The sequence below is a fragment of the Elephas maximus genome, chromosome 22, assembly GCF_024166365.1.
Source record: "Elephas maximus indicus isolate mEleMax1 chromosome 22, mEleMax1 primary haplotype, whole genome shotgun sequence".
NCBI lineage: Eukaryota > Metazoa > Chordata > Mammalia > Proboscidea > Elephantidae > Elephas > Elephas maximus.
The window spans coordinates 13884776-13907705 of NC_064840.1; the positions used below are offsets into that span (position 1 = coordinate 13884776).

Consider the following 22930-nt stretch of genomic DNA (forward strand, 5'->3'; position numbering starts at 1 on the left):
TAAAGAATATTTGCTTTACTCATACCTATGCTGTGCCCTGCTTCTGTTTCCATGCCTTTTTGTGTACATTGCGTTTCGCGTCAAACCACAGGGTAATCTTATTGAAGACATATTACATGACAATTGAGCCCAACACATATTAATACCAACAATGCGCACAATTCAACTGAAGTGACAACAACATGAACAGCTATGAGCAAGTTCACTCATGTTCAGGCAGAGGACACCTATATTATAATTGCCGTCCAGCCGACTGTGAGATGCCATCAATTGTAAGGGGTACCCTGATTTCAAAGATATAAAAATGTGAGAAAAAAACACACATTGGAATTGATGATATACAGTAATTGCTAACATTATTCAATGAAATGACACATATTTTGTAAGAAAAGCTGGCAGAAATCTGGATGTAATTCTTCTATACAAGGTCTTACCTACCAGAAAAAGAGCTCTGTACCAATTCTTTATTCAATATTCAGGCAATTCTGTACTTGGCCTTTGTGTCTGTAATTTTCACACCATCAAGGAAGATGGAAACAATTTAAGTCCTCACCCAACTCATTACAGGTTAGATGGGTTAGTAAATGGCAACAGTTTCTTCTGGCCACAATATAACTCCCTTCGGGCAGAGCCAATTTGGAGCACCGCACAATCAAAAAGTCACTGGCTTCAACTAGTTTTATTTTGAAAATGAATTTCTACAACAATTTTCCTTGTTCATAGTGAAAAAAAAAATCATTTTCAAAGGAACGCAAGCTGTTTTCCTAAACTTATCATTTAGGGTTAAAGACCATGTGGCTCCATTAAGTTTATTAACAGGAAATATGGAATAGCCAATAAAGTACTCAAGAAACAAACTGAAAAAGTATCTCCACAATTTATTCACTACCTAAGAAAATAGTATTTTTTAACTAGACTACATTCAAATATACATTTCCATTAAAACTCTGATGTGTGATATCCAGTTCCTCCAACTACACCATTAATAACAATTACTAGAATCACTATTACTACCACCACCACCCCCCCATACCACCATGTTGGATTACAAGGCACAGTATCTTATTTAATTCTTGTAATAACAACACGAGATGGCCATCACAAAGTCAATTTTTATAGATGAAGAAGCCGAGGCACAATGAGAATGTCACCTAGCCAAGGTCACAGAGCTAGGACTTTTAAACCATGCTGTCACTACTCTCAAGCTGTCACGTTTCCTCAATTCTTTCATTTCTTAAATTCAGGTGCATCTAGTAATTGACAGGTTTATTTACGGTGATAGTGTTTCTTTAGTCTCCAAAAGCTGTTATTAAACTGCAGGTATATCTTAAAATCTAAGCATTATTGATTTTAAGATATATAAAAATTTTTTTTATTTTTTTATTTTTTTATATATCTTAAAATCAATAGTGCTTAGAATGAAAGCAATAGGGTATGCACCAGGTACAGGACCATATCAAACACTAAACGTTGTCTTCTAGTGACACTTAGGCATCCTCATTTAGTATGTATCATTTAAAAATATATACATTCATTCTCTCATATATGCCTTGAAAGTCTGCATGCTACGAAATGATTTCTTCCGTAACAGAGGGAACAACGTGAATTTATAGTGCATAGATAGAAAAATCCATAGCTTTAGACAGTACAATACGAAAGAAAAACAAAGTATCTGTGATTACAGAGAACAATGTGTAAAGTTTGTTTCAAAAGCTTGCCCTTCTATGAAAGTAAAAGTCACAAATTCTATTTGATGACTTCATTCCAGAAAAAAAAGGGGGGGGGAAATGGGGAGGGTGGCAGCACACAGCCAAGACCACTCAAGGACAAAGGCAAAAGGCAAAAAGCTCGTGAAAATGCTATTTGAGATTCTAACTCTCTGTGCTAATATATCTCCTGGAGTTCCCCTATAGATCATATTTCTTTACCTGGCAATGTCAACAAAAGGTTACTATCACTAATATACAAAACAGCCATGGAAACTACTGATTCTTCTATCTGAATCCAACTGGTTCCAAATCAGAGTCATAAATGACTTATGTGATTTTCAATTGCCAATCAGTTTCTACGTGATCAGTGATTTCTGATGCACTGAAAGGACATGAGAACACAGAATTGCACTGGACAAACCTGTGTTTTTACTCGATTTTCTAACTTTGCCACTGACTTCACTTCTGCTTAAGCAAACCCACCCCACCCATTGCCATCAAGTCAATTCTGACTCATAGCAACCTTACGGGACAGAGCAGAACTGCCCCATAGGGTTTCCAAGGAGTAGCTGGTGGATTTAAACTGTCCACCTTTTGGTTATAAGCCGAGCTCTTAACCACTGTACCATCAGGGCTCCCTGCATAACCAAGCAGTCACAAATCATCTTGGAACAGATAACAGTGATATGGCAGAAAGTTACCAATGTCACCCCAACTACCTCAGAGAAGGCTGTAACCAGTCAGTGAGATTGCTGAGTACCTTGGCTCCTTGTCTCTGTCATGATCCCCACCCAACATAGAATTAATTACTGAGTTAGATGTAGAGATGAATAGGTATGAAGGAAAAGTATCTTTGTACTCAATAAATAGGTGAAAGTAACTCAGTGACTATGAATACTTAGACTTTTCAACTCTCAGAGTCTCAACTAGCTTTGGTCCAAAAAACAAACATTGCTTTTCAAAATACAGACAGAAAGAAAACAGTGTGGAGAGAGGAGAGAGAAGACAGATAGACAGATGAGACCTGTCCAGGATCCTCCAGGGTTAAACCAGAAAAACCAAACCCATTGCCATCGAGTCTATTCTGACTCATAGCGACGCTATAGGACAGAATAGAACTCCCCCACAGAGTTTCCAAAGAGGGCCTGGAGGATCTGAACAGCCAACCTCTTGGTTAACACCTGTAGCACTTAACCACTACGTGACCAGGGTTAGGGAGTGCAAAAAATATCTCTGCCAGGTGTTTTGTACTTTAAGTTACAGATGAAAATGAAAAAGGGATATGTCTTTGCTAAGGAAGACAGTCCTGCCACCTGACTGGTGGTGGGAGTATGCTAACTCAGTAGCAGCCTCTACAGAGGTACTAAGTCCTTGGTTCTCAATCTTTTTTAGTCATGGACCTATAGTTAAAAAACAAATAAATAAAACACTAGTGAAAGCTATCACTGACTCTTTCCCCAAGAAAAAAATGCTTATAATAACAAAACACTGCACACAATTCTGTGGGATCAGGGAACGGTCTGAAGCAAATGCCAGGTTAAGAATTTCTGTACTAAATACTACTGCTGATGACTACTAACCCTGCGTTGGCCTGGAATCCCTTCCATGTCTCACTCTACCCTTCCTCCTCTAATTTAAATTCTATTCATCTTTCCTGTCCCAGGTCAAGTCTGCACAGGACCCTAACATATATACCAGCATTTTCACTGCTGAGTTGGAATGATGCATTTCTATGGCTCTCTTCCCCCATGAAACTACAAGTTCCTTGGGATCAGAGACAGAATGTTTCTTATTCAAGGATTATACAACAAATATTAAGTGTCTATTGGTTTGTTTTTTTTTTTATTGTGTAGTATGCTTTATGTTCTGCTCTACACTAGTAGGTGCTCAAGAAAGACTGAAAAACGCATGCTAGACACCACAGAATGCTTTCCCACTCATTACACAATGCTGTTATTCTTCTCATTGGTAACCACTAACCATGGGCAGTCTTGTCCTGAATTTCTCACCAATGAGATCTTCTGCGTTTGAGGGCAAAATCTACATATTTCACTCCTTTATAGCCTATCACCTCCCACTCCAGGATAAACACAAAGTAGATAATCGACAGGTAGGGAATTGCATAGATGCTAAAAAATGTTTACGAAGACTATCGCTATTGCCCAAATTGCTTTGTTATATTTAAAGAACAAAATCAAGCAAATCTTTTCAAAGGAGATGATTCCAAGACATAAAAATTAAAGTATATCAGAAATACAATTTCCCCTTTCTTACATTCTATCAATCTTTTTTTATTATGTTTAAGGGGCAAATTTTATACTTGGAAAATAAAGAAACCCAGCAGGCACATTCCATCTGCCAAAAATTGTTTCAAACCAACATCATAGTGTTAAGGATACATTACCAGTTAGCCCTAGTTGCCCCACTGTCGTGAGATTTTCAAAATGGCTTCACTATTAAGATACAACTCTGTAAAGTTCTACAATATTATCTTGTAAGACCGCTATGTGATTTTAAACCACTATGTGATTTTAGATTTACAAAGTGTCCTATCAACAACAGTGCGAGGAAATTATTTGTCTTTACAAATAATTCTCAACCCCCAAAAAATCAGTTTCAAGAAGAAAAGAAACAGCTGCTGAAAAACGAAATCAGAACATGTGTATGTGTATGGGCGTGTGCTTCGGTGTCATGCCATATGCTCTAAATAATTAACTACAAGTGCAACCTGATCCACAAATTGGCAGGCCCCAATCTCTAATCCCAAAGCCACAGGCAGACCTGATGTAAAATTACAGCAGCACCCACAGCCTACCTCAGCAAGCCATTTTCCAGATGGATAGTCGGGAGGTAGAGAAGGGCGACCACCACTGGCTCTGGCTCCTTCTGTGTCCCTCAACTGATGTGAGTCTGACAGTCTTCACTGAACAGGAAGTCCAAGGATAGTGCACCACATCACCAACCAAACTGTACTTTGGTACCATCACTACAGAGCTGCTCAGATAGGCTACATTTTATATAACTTCATACCAGAACACCCTCACGCGAATCAAAGCCTCACCACTGTAATCGATTTCAACCACAGACGCAAAGAAGTCTCCTTCCTCGGCCAGTTTTAAGACACTCAGCTTCATGGAAACTGCAGCGCTTCCAATTCCCAGCCAAATAAACTCCGATAATTATGGAAACAAGAAAACCTCTTCCAGTGGATCCCTCCTATCTTCATCGCTCTGGGCCCCAGTGGATGTTGTCTCCTGTAGCCAAGCAAACCCTATGATCCCCATCCTCTCCAAAATGCCTGTGAGACTCTTTTACAGCCCTCCCCCCATCCAAAACATAGATTTTAATACAATGAACTAAGCATACATTTTAATGCAATTCCAAAGAATCACATCTGTACTTTCAAGCCCTTAGTGCCAATTCCATTCTTCAACTAGAAACAATTTTTTTTTAATCTTCAGAAAAATTTAAAGTCTTAATCCCTTCTCTATCTTAATAAATAAATTAACACACAATTAATTAGTCTTAGGGCAAATGTGTCTCTCTCTAGACATTTACAATTAAACATGTGCCTTCAGTCACTTGCGTCTGTAATGGCTGTACTCTCTCTCCCTTTACAGTATAAGCCCTGAGGTCTAAAGACTTGTTCTCCTACTTGCTTTACAGAACTACACACTGTGGCAATTCAATAAAATAGGGGTTTATTGATTCCTCATTTCTTGCTACCGTTATCACATTATAGCCAAGGACCTGCGAGGCTGCAATGTTGTGTCACCATTTCTCCAACTGGGGCTGTTCCCGCCACCATGCTCTAGTGAACATACTCATTATCTTGAGATCCCTGAGCGCCACACGTGAGGGAGTTGCTCATCATCCCTCCGACGGTCACCTCTACTGGATCACGGTGCCAAAGCATACTCAATGCTAGGAATTTATAAATACAGTGGTATTGGGATAATTATAATTCCAGTTTCCCCACATTACTGTCACCGTGCTTTTCCAGATAAGAGCATCTTACCTCTGAACACCAACTCTTGGCAAATCAAGCAGCTCTGGGCCAAAGGCAATTTTACAGTTGCATTATAAACTACTGTGAGGTGGATACGCTGACAACCCATTAGGCAAGCAGCACCAGTGGCTACTCTGAAGAGCCATTATGTTTTACGAATGTCAAATACGCACAGATTAAAGTCTCCCTAAGTAAACATGGACATGATAGAGCGTAACCACTTCAGAAGAGCCATGTAATCCTCCATTGCGTACAAAGCAATGATTTTGCATTTTAGAGAAAAAAATAGCACTCCATCAAAATCATGCTGATATATTTTATTCTAAAAACAAGAAAATAAAAATTGAAATCAAATATACTACCACACACAATGCCAATTTGATAGCATTATGCCAGAAATTATAAGCAATCCTACAATGCTCAAGACTTTCATAGGTCCCGTATGTGGTGTAAATCACTGAGGCAATAATAAAAACTCTGGGTGATATGAACGGCACACAGTTCCTGGCCTTTTTAAAGCTTTTCAACCCAATGTTTTACTTTACTTTGATAGAATTATGTGAAAAGGTTACAGTATATTATTAAAACTTATACCAATTATAATAATATAAAAGTAATAGCCACTTAGACTTTTAATGCTAAAAATACCAAATGAAGAAACTCCTGAAAAATGACTGCAGGTTTTTGTTTCTCATAGTCTATTCACAGCCAAAGTACTCTTCCATTAATGAGAAGTATGAGACAGCCTAGACTGAAAATACAGAGTGTTACCTGTGACAAGTTCGTTATAAACACATTACAAAATCTCACTAGATTGAAAGACCAATGAGGAGCCATCTGAACTAGTGAACTGTATGGAAGAAAGGAAGGATGGAAGGAGGGAGGGAGGGAAGGAGGGAAAGAGGGAGGGGAGACAGAAATGGAGGGAGAGAGGAAGGGAGAGGTGAGGATTGTTCCTTTAAAGTGCACACAATAATCTGAGCTAACAGCATGTTTCAAATGTTAGGTCCTATATGACCTGTTCTAAAAAATGAAAGGAGTGTTTAGTACTAGCATTCCTAAAACAACTTGTTATTTTCAATAAACTAACATGTCTCCTATAACCTTATTAAATAATTTTCTATCCTTAACAAACTTTTATTAAATACATAAGACATGGAAAATATTCTTCAGCATTTTTCAAGTCAAATTAGCAGAGATTCTAAATAAGTAAAAACCAAATTAATGGTATTTCATTACTCTGGGCATTTGGCCAAAAGGGGATAATCAATCATCAGGAAAACAGGAAGCACACTTACTTTCTCCAAAAAGAGGAAAAATAAGCATGACTGCATGATATAAAACTATAAAACTTAGAGAGGTTAAAAGGTAATGAGCACTCTAAGACACTGAAATTCTGACACAAATGAAATTCTTCAAATATGAAGAAAAAACCAAAAATAACAAAGGAAGCCAATATGGCTCAAAGTATTCATGTGTGTATGTGTGTGTGTATGCATATATATATATATATAGGTACTTCCATATATTTGTGTTTCAGAAACATGGGTTTCAGTAATGTTTGACTGGTAGCTGTTTGGAGCATTATTACTAGAAGAGGTCAAGACCTAAATTAACAGGTACATTGCTGTTGTTGTGTGTAGATTCTGACTCATAGAGACCCTGTAGGACAGAGCAGAACTGCCCCTTAGGGTTTCCTAGGCTGTCATCTTTACAGGAGCAGTTCTAGGTCTTTCTCCCATGGAGCCACTGGGGGCGGGGGAGGGGGGGACCACCAACCTTTCGTTAGCAGCCAGGCGCTTAGCCATTGCACCACCAAGGCTCCTTCAGAGGTAGAGTAGATTGTATTATTTTTCCCAAATATGTGCTGTCCCTTCCTATCCCACTAACATTTGGCTTCACCATGTGACTGGGTTTGAAAAGGAAGAGGAAATAGAGCAGTGCTACAGGGAATGAATGACTGGTTCACAAGGGGCAGGCAACACCAGCAAGAAATAAACCCCTATTGTAGTAAGCCAGGTGTGATCTCTCAGGTCCTTTGTTATTGCAGCACAACTAAGCCTCACCTGACTGATGAAAGGGACCACTCAATACTCCATGGACATCTTAAAGTAGGCCAGTGGCCACCAGAATAAAGAGAATGGGACAGACTGCAGTAATATCTAGAAGCCAGGGAGGGGGAGAAGGAGGGAAACTTGACAACCCAAAAAAAAAAAAAAAATCAGTTGCCATGGAGTCAATTTTGACTCATAGTGACCTACAGAAGCTTGACTAGCTGGAAACAAAACGATTAAAATTGAATGAGATATTTATTCGTTAATAAATATTTGCTGAATAACAATTACATGTCAGGCAGTAGAGACATGAAAACACCGAAGATATAGATGCCAATGCCTTTGGGGATATCTTCAAAAGAAGTTGCATAAACGTTTAATTATATGTTATTACTCCTTCTATTTTTAAGTACTATGATATCTACTTCAGTCAAATTTTCAAGTCAGTGGTTTGTAATTATCCACACCACCTTTTAATTAAAGTATAACATACATGTAGAAGACTGTACAAATCAGGAGTGTACAGCTCAACGAATTTCTTTTAGCCTGGGTATTTTAGGAAAATAGAAAAGAATGCAGGGTTTGAGGAGAAAAAGAATTCCATTTTCTCAGAAACGGTGTATAAATAGTGTCATATAAATACCAAAAAAAAAAAAAAAAAATCAACAAGGCTGCATGAGTAATAGTACTTAAATGAGGGAAATACCCCACTCAAGGGTGCCCAAGGCACACATGGATACATCTCTACAAATCTGAGCACCTTAAGAGGAGAACAAAAAACTATAGAACAGTCATAGTTTATAACTGTGAGTCAAGATTTGAAAGAATTCAATATTATGTTAGAAGAACAACAAACAAGGAAACAGAAAACCCAGGGCAGCCAGGCCATTACATGGAAATGGAATTAAATAAAGTTGTATATGGGCCCTAGGAACTGAATTAAGATAAAGAAACGAAAGACTTTTTCTAACGATGAGTACTCTCTGAAGATGAAAAGAACTCCTTTGTGCTCAGGTAACCAGAAGTATTCAAGCAGAGGATGGATGACCACATAAAAGGATATTATAAACCTTACAGGGCAGGGTAGTTTATGTTAATGAGGGAAGACCAACTCAAAAAAGGAGGGTGAGAATGGCTGCATAACTTGAGGTATGTAATCAACATCACTAAAGTGTACATGTGGAAACTGCTGAATTGATATGTTTTGTTGTGTATATTCTCAACAACAACAAAATAAATAAAATTGGGGGGGGAGGGTATTACAGAATGGGATTCCAGAATTAGATAAACGGGCTAACTGACGCCTTTAATGCCGCGTCCAACTCTGAAAATACTAATCGCAATACTTCAATTAGCTAATAGTAACAGCAGCTAACAAATTACTGAGTCCTTAGAAGAAGAAAGGTACTATGCTGAGCAAAACACCTCTTCACCATTCTATAGGTGAAGAAACAGGGGCTGAGTGAGGTTAAGTCACTGGTCCAAGTCACACAGTTAAGTGGCAAAACTGAGATCTAAAATACTCCCGTCTATGAAATGGACTTATATGTATAATTAACACCAAATATGTTAGCTTCCATCTGATACCTTTATGAAAAATACTCTTTACTAACTGGTAGTTTGTTTGTTGTTTTTTTTCAAAGTGGACAGATGGCACTGGCAAGTGTAAACAAATAATGAAGCATTACAGGTAGACTGAGTAAATGAAAGATGATGAATATATCTGAAGTCATATGACCTTAGAATTTAAAATATTCTACACAGCCTCAATATAACATGAGCTCATCACCAATCAACAGCAGAGAGAAACGAAATTATCTTACTTTGTGCGACGTTTGCAATGTTACCTTAATTTGCAGTTACAGTGTTTTTGATAAGTCACTGCAGGGACTCACTAGCAATCACAGCTTTTTGGAAAGAAGATCAATTTATATGATCCTTGCTTGGCTACAAAGAAGCACTTGTCAAGGTAGTAAATGGAACTCCCTTTGACTTAAACATATCCTTTTATGCTAAGAAGGGAGGGAGCGAGGGAGGAAGAGGCACTTGTACAAGCTTTCGAGCTTTGTTAATATACAAACTTAAAAAGGGGGGCCCTCAGGACGTACAAACACACCCTTCAAGTCATACATTCCCTGAAAATCTGTTTCAATAACCTCAATTCTAGCTTTCATGCCAGAAATTCAAAACCATCCACGATGGAAAAACAATTCAATCTTATCTGAATAGAAATGGAAAGACATAAAAGAGAACTGCTGGGAATACCATGGCAAAGTGTATCTCAAAAAAATCAGGTCACAAACGGACAAATAAGTTACAGCAAATGGTCTAAGCTATGGGAAGAACAACATGGCAACCCAGTACCAGGCAGTCCTGTTTCTGCTGACAACAAATAAAGGGAACTAGGAATAACCATTTAAAATTATTCCCAGCCTCACGAGCAGGGTAATATTCATTCACAAAAAGGAGTTACTTCAAGTTTGATAAGAAGAAAAAGGATTATTACCATTTCTCAAAAGAATCTCAATTCATTCATACTAATTACAGGAAAAGAGTTAAAAAGTTTAATTGTTTTCTAAAAGAAATGCTGTTTAATTTGTTGTAAAGCAAACTCTTAGAGGAGTATTCAAACAGCGATTCTGGGACTATTTTAATGAAATTAACTTATTTGTTTACAGAATAAGTCATTTAAATGAAATTGATAAAATGTAAAGGAATACAAACCAAAGTACGCAAAATAAAAAAAACTATGGGCGAAAAGGATATTAATTACTGAACATTAACAATGTGCCAGACATTAATGGGTACACATTATATACACCATCTAACAAAAACTCAAGGTGCACAGCGTCCCATACTTAGTTTATAGAGCAATAACAAAGGCGTGGTGAGGTCAGGGTAATTGATCAAGTGACAGACTCCGGAACCAAGCCAAGGTGTAACCCAAAGTTCTCTGGAGCTCTCCAAAGCTACACTGTATACACCACTTCAGTGCCTCTGTACTTTTGTTTATACAATTAACTTTCTTATAAAACAGTACTCAACTTGACCTGGGCTTAAGTTTTTAACACAAATCCTATATTAGTAAGTCCAGAATAAATTATTACTTGTATTTCTCCTCCCTCCCAGCTTTTCCGCTCTTCTAATGTTCTCCCACAAAACAAAGAAACTAGGCACCATTTAAAATACAAAAGACTGAAGACAATTCAATCACAAATTTGTTGTTTTTCTGAACCAGAAAAAATCATGATATCAAAAAGCAACAGAGTGAGCTACAATTTTTAAAAAATACGTACTTCATTGCATGTACATCAACACTTTTACAGAAAAAAAAGTCTTTAAAGGTCCATTAATTACTATAGAGATATACAAACTTTGTTCTGGCATAGGATTATGGAAACAGTAAAACTGTCCACATTTTTCTGAAGGGAGTTTGTGTGCATTTGTGTTTTGTTTTGTTTTGTTTTGCAATGGGAGAGAGAATTACCAAATATTTAGAGTACTTAACTCTTAAAACAAAAATGAAAGCTTCCATAATATGTTTAACAGACCACCTTAGTAACAGATGGTCTTCTAGGTCTAGTCACAGGGGTAGAAAATAAAGTTCAAAATGAGAAAGTTCTCAGTGATTTAAATCATGACCACTTATCAACTGTAGCTTAAGAATTCTAAGCATGTTACCATAGTAACATAACCCCGATTGCCGTAAAGTACTATATGCAGACTCGAAAGAGACGTTCAAGACATTTTTCCTATAGAAGTTCTTAACTAACCTGTTCTTTTTCATCTATTTCCCCTCCCAAACACTATTCAGAGCCTGGAGCATATTGTTGCACCAGAAAGTAAGGAGGTGTGCAAACAACAATGGGAATATTTCAAAAGGACACAGGAGCCACCACAAAGGGGCTTCCCCCAGCCAAATCTTGAAGAATTTAAGCATCAAAACAAATGACACTAATGGATTATAATCCATTCAATAAAATAGAAACCCTTGAGTTCAAACTGAAGTATGTAAATAAATCCACTCAATAGAGGAAAATGAAAAGCTTTTCCCTACAGATGAATGCCAACTAATAAAATAGAAGGAATGGTGGCATTAGGAAATTAACGTTGTAGTCATAATAGCCCTAATTGATTTAGGCAAGGGTCACAAATGGAGGCTAAAACAAGTGAGTGAGAATTTGATGAGAAACAGGGTAACTGCATAGTCTCAATGTACCTATGGTAAAGGAGAAGGTCGGGGAAAAAGGAAGTTTTTGAAGACCCTCAAGGAAATGGACTGACACAATGACTGCAACGATGAGCTCAAACATAGTAACGATCGTAAGGATGGCGCAGCACTGGGCAGTGGTTTGTTCTGTTGTACACAGGGTCACTATGAGTCAGAACCGACTCCGTGGCACCTAACAACAGCAACAATGTATCTGGCCACAAAGTGAGAACAGACAAAGATTATAGTTAATAAATTACTTATTAATTTTATGGAGAAACCTAGCAGAGTACCACCTCAACCAAGTGATCAATGTTAATTAACTCATGAACAATGAGGCACTGACATCAGGACTGAGGAGGACACGACATCACTTCTATGGTATTCCTATACAAAGCTTAACCCGAATCTAACCGTGAGGAATCTGTCTCAGACTGTGGGACATTATGTAAAATACATGGCCTGAATTCACCAAAATGTCAAGGTCAAGAAAAAGAAACACTGAGAAACTGGTGTAGATCTGAAGACATGAAAACTAAATAAAATGTATGATCACGAATTAGATCTTAGGGGGCATTAAGTTACAAAGAACATAATTAGTACAACTGGCAACATCTGAATTAAACTGTGGATTAGAAAATGGCCTTTTATCAATGATAAATTTCTTAATTTTCATAATTGTACTGTGGCTATATAAGAGGATGGAGCCTTGGTGGCACAGTGGTTAACAGCTTGGTGGCAATTCGAATCTACCAGCCCCTCCTTGGAAACCCTATGGGGCAGTTCCACTCTGTCCTACAGGGTCACTATGAGTTAAAATTGACTCGACAGCAATGGGTTTGGTTTTTTGTTTACGGATAACTATTCTAAGGTCACTATGAGTCGGAATTCACTCGACAGCAACGAGTTTGGTTTTTTTGGTTATATAAGGGGATATAAGAGTACACAATAGGAAATACTTGAAACCATGGGGGTACAAAAGGGCATCAACTCCCGAGTCTGCAAATTATTCTCAAGAGGTTCAAGTAATAAGTATTTTTTAAAAGCACACATGGACACACATAAAAACAGAGAGAGAACACACAAATCATAAATCAAATTGGGAAGAGAAACACTTTTGGTGAATCGAGGTAAAAGGATACGTGGGAGTTCTTTGTACTATTTCTGAAACTTTTCTCCAAATTGAAATTATATCAATACAAAAAGGAACAGGAGTTTTTCTATAATTTCATTTTTATAGTAACAGTGAATCACTGTATATGAGAATTACAGGAAACCCTGAGCATCTAGCAACTACTTGGTGTCTCACCACCGCACGCTGTTCCTTCTCTCACCTTTCTAACAGATTGTGGATCGCTTTGAAGAGCAGCGTCCTGCATTCATAGGAAAGGCCGTTTTCCCAGAGTCCTTCTTCCACAACTGAAAAAAACAAAACAAAACAAAAAGAACCAGTAAGCAGGACAACCAAATAAAAATTTTCAGAACTTTTAAAACATTTTTCTAGTAAATGGTAAAGGAAGTCTGAAAACGCCATGTAATTTTAATTTGCTTACTTAATCCAAGTAAATTGAAAACACGTCACAGGCAGCTCCCCTACAAGGAAAACAGCCTAGTAAGATTTTATCGGTTTTATTGCTCGTTATTATTGTTGTTGTTTCACGATAAAAACTTCATTATAAAAGTGAGAGTAGAAACAATTTCTAAAGCAAAGCTAATGGGTTACTTTGAACGACCTCACACTGAAATGGAGAAGAGACATTAAATACTTGCCTAAAGTCATAAAATACTATGAACAGAAGATGTTGTGTTTTGACTTTAAAAGACAAGACATGGTGCGTTCCCCTCACACAAAGGCCTTTCCAACCTGTTCCTTCAAAGCTTTAAACCATTCAGAGTCTCAAATTACTGTCTACCAAGTAGCAAGTAGCGTCATATAGACTAAGTTTGTTAGAATTCTATCCGAAGGTAACAAGAATGTTACAAGTTAATACCAAAGTTATACGTACTTTCACAGAGAAAATCAAAAGGAAAAATTTTCCAAAACTGTCAGTTATAAAAATTTCTTTAAATTTTTCGAAGGCCATATCTGGGTATGGTTTTTATGTTTTTAAGGACATGATTTTAGGGACAATGTCAGGAAATTAAATCTTGACATAACATCAAATTTAGTTCCTGAGCTCACAATTTCATTAATGTTTGACATTTTGGAAAATAAATGTATTTCCTTAGAATAATGTTACAATATTGGGTCACAAGTTAACATCAAGAGAATCCAAGAGACTAACAATGCCCCATGCAGTCCTAAAATTCTTTCTCTTTTCATATATATAAAATTAGATATAAAATGCCCTAAAGAAGGTAGCTAATTTCCTTTTAAATTATATTAGTTCAATTCAAGAGAGCCAAAAATTGCAAAGGTGAAGACGTTTGCAGAACAAAATTCCCTCTCCCTTTCCCTTGTTATCTTAACAGCAATACTCACCTGGGAAAACGCTGACAGCAAATTAAAACACATGTTAAATCCACAAAGCAGGTTTTTACTGCTTTTATCGCATCGATAGTCATTCTAAAATGCATCTCCATATTCCCCACTCCAAAAGAATTTTAAAGTGCATTTATCTTCACGGCTTTTGTATCTACAGGTTGTTTTCTTGTTGTCGTTTTAAAATAAAACTGGATAAATATTTCTCTTCTTGATATGTCAGAACAGTTTATATTTTCTGCACATGTGACTAATCCTGGTTTACCAAATTTTCCCCCAAAGTAACTTCTGTCACAAATATTTTGTTACTTAGAGCTACAGAAAAGAAAATAAAGTACAACACACAAATATTCCTGCTACCCAGATTATCTCTACTCAAGACAAAACATCCAAAATTTTGTAAAATCTTCTGAAGGTGTTATGAATCTCTGTTCACACATATTTATCTCTTGGGTAGAGATTTTCCTGGGTGAGAAAGAGGTTTAACATTTCAGTTAAAGGAATACCCCATAATAATCTGCTTTTCTTCCCTAATGTGTTCCACTGATTTAAGACGCCATCAATTTTAGACGCACCATTATAAAAATGAGACCATGGTGTGAATCAAAAGGATTTCTACACTAACCCTACATACACTGAACATGGTTTATTTTTGTTTTTGTTTTTTTTTAATCCAAAGGATATGCTGCGTGTTTGGTTAACCTTCATTAATAAATTATTAGAAGCAAAAAACAGTTTCAGCAACAAGAGAATACAGATCAAGTAGTCCTCTCCAATGGCCCAATATTATGTACTTCATATTAAACACTGTAAAAATACAAACGTAGCAGAATAAAAACATTTTAGAGAAACATTTTTAGTTTTCAAATGCTGAGAATTATGTTGAAAAATGCCTTTATGAATATTACTTTTAATACAGTTTTCCTATCTCCCTTTGTACTGGATACAGAGCGTTACATACATTCATATCAGTTTAGGTGGTGATTTAACAGAGAATAAGGAAGAAAGGAATGACATGAAGTACAACAGAGACAATTCTGCATCAAGCTTCTTGTGTTCAAAGAACATATACTCAAGCTTTAAAAACAAGAGTAAATTATGAATTATCCTGTAAGTAAACAGGCAAAATCTAAGTCATTGGAAGTAATTATACAAGGATACAGTGTTTAGATTTCATATGTACATGTAAATTTCACAAGTCTTACATATTGTACTAAAGATTTCAGAGCAGTCAATAATTTACCATAAATCAACACCTGTGGTCAAGGATTAACCACTCATAAAATATTATCATTTTCGGCTATAAATTTAAGGAGAATGCATTAATTTGTTAACTTTTAATTTACTGTCTATGGTCAAAAATAAAAAAAGATTACTGCCTAGGAAACCTTATGGGGCAGTTATACTACGTTCTACAGGGTCACTAAGAGTCAGAATTGACTGGACAGCACAAAACAACAGTAAATATAAGGAGCTCTAGTGGCACAATGGTTAATCCCTCAGCTGCTAACTGAAACGCTCACAGTTCAAACTCACCCAGGGTCTTAGTGAGAGAAAGACCTGGCAATCTGCTTGCATATAGACTATAGCCAAGAAAACCCTATGGGGCAGTTCTACTGTGTCACATGGGGTTGCTATGAGTTGGAATTGACTGGTGGCATAGTGGTTAAGTGCTACAGCTGCTAGAAAAGAGTTCTGCAGTTGGAATCCACCAGGCACTCCTTGGAAACCCTGTGGGGCAGTTCTCCTCCATCCTATAGGGTCACTATGAATTGCAATTGACTCGATGGCAGTGGGTTTTTCGTGTGTCTTTTTTTTTTTAATGTAACAATAACATAGCAAATATGTATATACCAGTTTTGAGTCTGTGATCACTATTTCTCAAAAAGAACGTAAGTCAGACCACCTTTTATTTCTTATCTATTTCATGTTCAGAACTGCCAGAAATCATAAAATACATTATATAAGATACATTAAAACAGTGCATGTTTTAATGAATCTCTAAAATCTCAAAATAAGCGAAGTCTATACTGGTATTTTTAGAATCTAATAATAGACATTTGGTCAACATTCACTGACCAACAGTTTCTCACTGTGTTATGCCTCTGGCTCCAAGCTAGGGGTGAGGAAAGAAAAAGGTTAATGCTTTCAAAAGGTTAATATAGACATGAAAACCACTGTGAGGCAAAATCTACATTGAATACCTGGCAGAATAGCTACCATACATTAAAAAAAAATCTTATATTTAAAAATGATAACAATGACTTATAGTCAAGGTTGGTATTCCAGCCAGAGAACATTCTTTCTCGTTTTCTGAGGCTTTACTCTATGTGCCAAGCTTTGAGCCAAGCACTGCATACGAATGGGGAGGCGAGGCGGTTCCTCCCCACACTCTGTGAGGCACAGTAAAGGACATCCGGCATTCACTTTAATCACTGAGCATACGACTTCTTTCCATCTTTGGGGAATTGGCTATTTCATGAATTCTGGTTGAGGAACAAAGATGGAAACCCCTAATAAAAAGCTTTAAAAAACCAACTGATCTTCCCTTTCCCATCCTCTCCTGCAGAACAAGGACAAGGATACACATCCTAGACTCTACCACATGCTCCTGCAGCACACCTTTGACTCCGCATCTAATGACACAGGAGGGGGTGGATGCAGAGATCTTTCTGTTTGCACTACAAATAGCAGAGGCTTCAGGATCGCGTTCCCAGTACCCGAGCACCAGGGTACCGTACTATCTAGCGCTTGGTGGTAACAGCAGTAGTATCCTCATCAAACCAACCCTGCAGCACTGACCCTAAAAGCACCAACTAATACTGTGAACACCCAATATTCTTTTAATCAACTTCTTCTCTTAGTTTGCAACTAATAACTAATACAGATAGTTTATTATAATCTCCACTTTACAAATGAGAAAACTAAGGCTTAAAAATGTTAAGAAATTTACCCACAGTCACATAATTAGTAAGTCCAAGAATGTGACGTGAGATTCTTAGGTATCCATACTCAGCAGCCTAACAGGGCCAGATGTATTTTCTATCTGTTTTTATAAATACTAAGTACATGAATTATTCCATTAGTTGAACTCCTCAAGGGGAAGCAGTTTTACTTTCATAGCTGTAATGACTAGGACATTTCAGATATTAATAAATACGTGCTGAGTTGACCTGGTATTATGTACACATACCTTTCAAATTTCATTGGAATTAGCTTTCAGTCTAAAATCTCCTCATATCCAGGTAATTGGGTTAGTAGCAAAGATGTGATTCAAACTCAAGACTTTTGGCTCTAAAGCTCATGTTTACCCACTCTATCACATTTCTCCACACTAACCCCACCACCACCCACCCTTATTGTTCACAGTAGCTAGAAAGGCTACATTCAACACTGAAGTGAAATGTCCCTTTGGATCTAAATTTGCACTTAAGGTGAATGTTTTCTAAATAGCTTTTTAAAGGTTAAGCAAAATTGAAATTGTGTTTGCAATTTATTTGTACAACTCCATGGTAAAGTCATATAAAGCCACGTTTTAACTTTTTAACCTCCTTTATCTGACATTCTCCCACCTCAACACACATACACAAGGTAACATTTAAAGCAATGCTTCATTTGCTTGATATTGAGACTTTTCTGTTTTTTGTTTTTTGTTTTTTTTTTTTGCAGCCAGAAGAGTAAGCTAGTCTAATTTAAGTTTCCATAAAGGAGCTTAGATGGCGTTTACCACACTCCTTTATCTCCCTTTTCAAGGCAGCCTAAGAAGAAAAGCAAGTGCCAAGAGGTTTCTAAGATGGCCTGCAGGTGCTGGGCTCAATCTTTATGAAACCTGCTTTCTCCCCAGGGTATACACTGTCTCTACCTTTAAAAACATAAAGAAAAGAAAGCCCTTCTAATTCTTTTGATCTGTTCTTTGGAATTTCAACTTAAATGCTTATTAATTCCTTGGGAATACAAAGTACGAAGAAACTATCTCTATATATTCTACTTACACATCTCCTTAGGTATACTGGAAGAATTTGTCTAAAACTCTGCTGAGCTAAGAACGAGCCAAGAGACCTAAAACGTGTCTACAGGAAAAAAGTGGCAAGAGTCAACCAAAACAAAGAATTCCTAAACTAAAACATTCTCTTGCTGTTATTTTGTCTATTATAGCCAGATTAAGAATGAAAACAAAGTATCCCTGCAGCTGCCTGCTTAAAAAAGAAAAAAAAACCAAAATTATTCTGGCACTAAAGCTACCTCACTTAAACTAGAAAAGCTATAATCTGAATTTGTTTAAATTGCTGTTATTCAACCTTTTTTTAATATAGTAATCCTTATATAATCAAATATTTAAACTGTAAGATTGCTACATATAAATGTTTTTTTAAAGCAAAGAGACAGTGTTTTAAAAATGGAAATTTAAACAGCAGTATTTAGTGCTCAGTACCCAGATAATTTTTCAAAATCCTCACAAATTGTAAAACAACTTCTTTCAACTTTGTGAAATGTGGTTCCTTGCAGAATTAATAAGCTTCTTTGAAAGAAAAACCATATAAAAGGTTCAGGGAATAAAGTCAATATGGCAAAATATCAAAGTAGCATATATACTTCAATGATTTTGTGTTTCCCAGCAGAGACCTTGGAAAGATATCCCTTCCAATTCAACAAATGAAACTGACATACTTCACTTGAAGGGGGAAAAATGGGGGAGGGAAAATGGAACAGGGAAGGGAGGAGCATAAAGACTGTGAAACCTTGACGAAATTCAAGCTTAAGCTTTTAGAATTCAGGTCACTCTGCCTTACACAGTTTAAAAAGTAGAATTACTTTCAAAGAATACACATTTCCTCTGAGCTATGATACATATTTCCTTTTAATGTATCATATTGCAGCAACAGCCGAAATGAATGTCTAGACATCAAAAACACTTCTTACTCCCACCTACTGCTTTTTTACCTCAGGCATCAAAACTAATGAAACCTATTATACAGAACATTGAGTTCAGTAAGCACATTGGCCATTGCAAATATTGGAGGGGGAGGAGCCCTTTCAGGGATGGCACTCCTTATTCAGCCATTAAAATTACTGAAAATCAAATATTGCTCCAAACTCCAGGAATACAAATAGATGAAAGCAAGGCACATGAAACAAGATTATTACTTCCCAGTTAGATTCCAGTGACAAACTGCGAAAAATAGTGCAGCTCTGGATCCAGGGTTTCCAACCTCTATCTGTAACATATAGAACACAGTGTAGCCTCTTTAAAAACTTTTAAATTATACTTCCTAAGGGCTGCACCAAGCGGACATTACAGTACAAAATCACTAATCAATTTAATTTTATGGATTACATCAAATGAAATAATACTTCAGAGACAAATATATACAGTATTCTGAAGTATCTGCTTTCTTAAAAATCCACTTACAAAAAAATCAAGTAACAAAGTAGCACAATGCCACAGGAAATTCTGAAATACCACATTATACCCATAAAAATCCAATTACACAACACCACTGATTGATCACATTTATGCTGCCATCGACTGTCTTGTAAAATCTGTATTTGAAGTCATTAATAACTAAATAGACATCACTTATATCAAATTCAGTGCACTTAGGGCTCTCATTTCCCTGAACTGCTTGTGGGTGTGGAATATTTGGTATCACTTAACAAATCTATGCTGAAAATGGATTTCAACTTCCCAGTATCATCAATCAAATAAGAATTAGGGACAGAAGATACATATCCAAATGCTGTTTGTTTTGACCTGTTAGCAAGTTTAAATAAACATGAATATTGGTAATATTTGGCAGACATATAAGCACAGTTGCGGTTCAAAATTTTAACAGTTTTTCTTCCTGAGGAATCTCTAACAGCATGGGTTCTCGGCCAGTCGCAGGATAACCAGAATTTTAATGACAGTTTCTACACAGTATTGTAGCAGTTCAGACATGATCCAAGTCAGCATTTCAATGGATCACAGACTCCATGTAAAGCCAGTAAAACTTTAAACTGAAGAAGACCATAAAACTAAATTTCTAAATAAACTGCACAACACCTTCAAAAGACAACTGCTACAGAAAACAGGCTGCAGTGTTACTTTAATAGCTGCACAGCAAAAAAGAAATCTTGCACAATGGCTGTTATTGACTTCTGAGAACCAAACTTGCCCCCGTCTGCTACTCTTTCAGAAGATTTCAAAATAATTATTACTTTTCACCCTTGAAAACTACTATTAATATGCTCTTAACTTTGTTATATAACATGATAACTGAATAAAGGACTAGAAAGACAGTCATCAAAATTAACAATTATCTTTGGTTGAAATGATTTTTCTTTACCTTTTTGTTATTGTCTAGATTTTCTTCAATGAACATGCATACATCATATGTGAAATAAATATTTAAAATAAAATAAGGCTACTATTATTAAACAGCTACATGTGGGGAAAAAAGCTACATGCTCAGGAATTACAAGGAAGATCAATATTCTTAGGATAGGAATCACCACAAAATAAAAATATTGAACAGTAAACACTAAAAATACTTCCTTGCACTGTACAGACACAACCTGATTTGAAATATACACACATACACACACACACTCATTCACTCACTGCAGCTTGCTACTACAATTCTGACAGGGCAAGTCCCCAAATTGCCTTTTACACTAAAGCTCAAACAGCTGTCTGTCACTGCTATTACAGTGAATAATCCTTGCAGCTGTAACTGTTTGAGATGCAGCTGTCTCATCGGCATTCTCTCCCCACCCCCACTCATCCAGCATTTCTGTCCTTGCTACAATAATCTTAAAGAACATTTTGCAGGAGGCTTAGCCCTGGCTGAGGGCACTCTACGGCGTGACCGAGAGAACATGGAAACACGATTCATTAGACACGCCTGGAGTGATAACAATGGTGCTGCCTCTTGCGGCCTTTCATTTCATACATCAGGCTGAGACTAATGCATTCTCGTTACACAACAAGCACATTTATAGACAGGAAAAAACTGTAATCACCTTTGATTAAGAGACAGCATATTTTTCCTATATGAGCTGCCAGCCATACTGACATAGTAATTATTTTCTAACTGACAGGTTAAAATAGCAAATGTAGCAAAAATAACATCTGCCAAAAAGAGAGAGAGAGAGAGAGAGAGGAGAGAAAGGAAATAACTACTATGAAGACTTTGTACACAAAGGTTTCTCTCGACCAGGCTCAGTGCCATCTCTTTGAGACCTGATGAGCACCTCCACTTGCAGTTAAGCTAGATCACTACACCAAATAGACCCTTATTAAGCAAATGCCTTCTTAATACAGGCAGTTCTTTTTTGGCAAAAAATTAAAGATTTTTTTTTGTCATTTTAACTGTATTATTATCCTACCCTCTTTCCACTTCTTTTACTATCGACTCCAAAATTCCGCGGTACTCCTGATCCCCTCTTTTTTCACTATCTACCTTTACTACAAAATAATTTGTCCCCTTCTCTTTTTTCATTATCTAATTTTACTACAATATATTTGTTTTCCTTTACGTAAAATGCCACTCCAAAGGGGAAAACGTGACGTTTATTTAAAGTAACACAGTTAAAAATGTAATTCTTATTAAAAAACAGGACTGTATCTACTTTGGTGAGTAGCATCTGGAGTCTAAAAAGCCTGTGAGCGCCCATATAAGATACTCCACTGGTCTCACCCCTTTGGGAGCAAGAGGGAATGAAGAAAACTAGAGACACAAGGGAAAGATTAGTCCAAAGGACTAATGGACCACGTCTACCACAGTCTCCACCAGGCTGAGTCCAGCACAACTAGATAGTGCCTGGCTACCACCACTGACTGCTCTGACAGGGATCATGATAACAGAGGATCCCAGATAGAGCTAGAGAAAAATGAGAACAAAATTCTAACTTGAAAAGAAAGACCAGACTTGCTAGTCTGACAGACTGGATAAACCCGAGGAGCAGGGCCCCCGGATATCCTTTTAGCTCAGTAATGAAGTCACTCCCAAGGTTCACCCTTCAGCCAAAGATTAGACAGGCCCATAAAACGAAATAAGACTAAAGGGGCACACCAGCCCAGGGGGAAGGACTAGAAGGCAGGAGGGGTCAGGGAAGCTGGTAATAGGGAAACCAGGGTCGAGAAGGGAAGAGTGTTGACATGTCGTCATGGGGTTGTTAACCAATGTTATGTGGTTGTGAACCAGTGTCATAAAACAGTATGTGTACCAACTGTTTAATGAGAAACGAGTTTGTTCTGTAAACCACCTAATGTACAGAAATAAAATATATTATTCACAAAAAATAAAAAAAACAGGAATGTAGAATAATTATTTTATATCACCCCATCATTTGACCCAACTCTCAACAATCACTGCAGCTGGTGAAGGTCTGAACTGTAAATATAAAAGCCCTAATTTAACTAGAAAACAAGTCACAAACCACGTTATACCTACAACATGCAAAGCCAATTTCTTGTGAGACTTA

General features: G+C 37.0%; 1 protein-coding gene across 4 annotated transcripts in view; it reads right to left on the minus strand.

The window, feature by feature from the left end:
* MED13L (mediator complex subunit 13L) overlaps nucleotides 1-22930 on the minus strand; it is a 284850-nt gene that overhangs the window by 135555 nt on the left and 126365 nt on the right. For all 4 annotated transcript variants that reach the window (XR_007514943.1, XR_007514942.1, XM_049866379.1 and 1 more), the window contains exon 3: nucleotides 13317-13401. Coding sequence is in view for 2 of the 4 variants with exons in the window: in XM_049866379.1 (XP_049722336.1) it covers nucleotides 13317-13401 (85 nt within the window). In the remaining 2 variants the exon portion in view is untranslated. The remainder of the gene's footprint in view (nucleotides 1-13316; nucleotides 13402-22930) is intronic.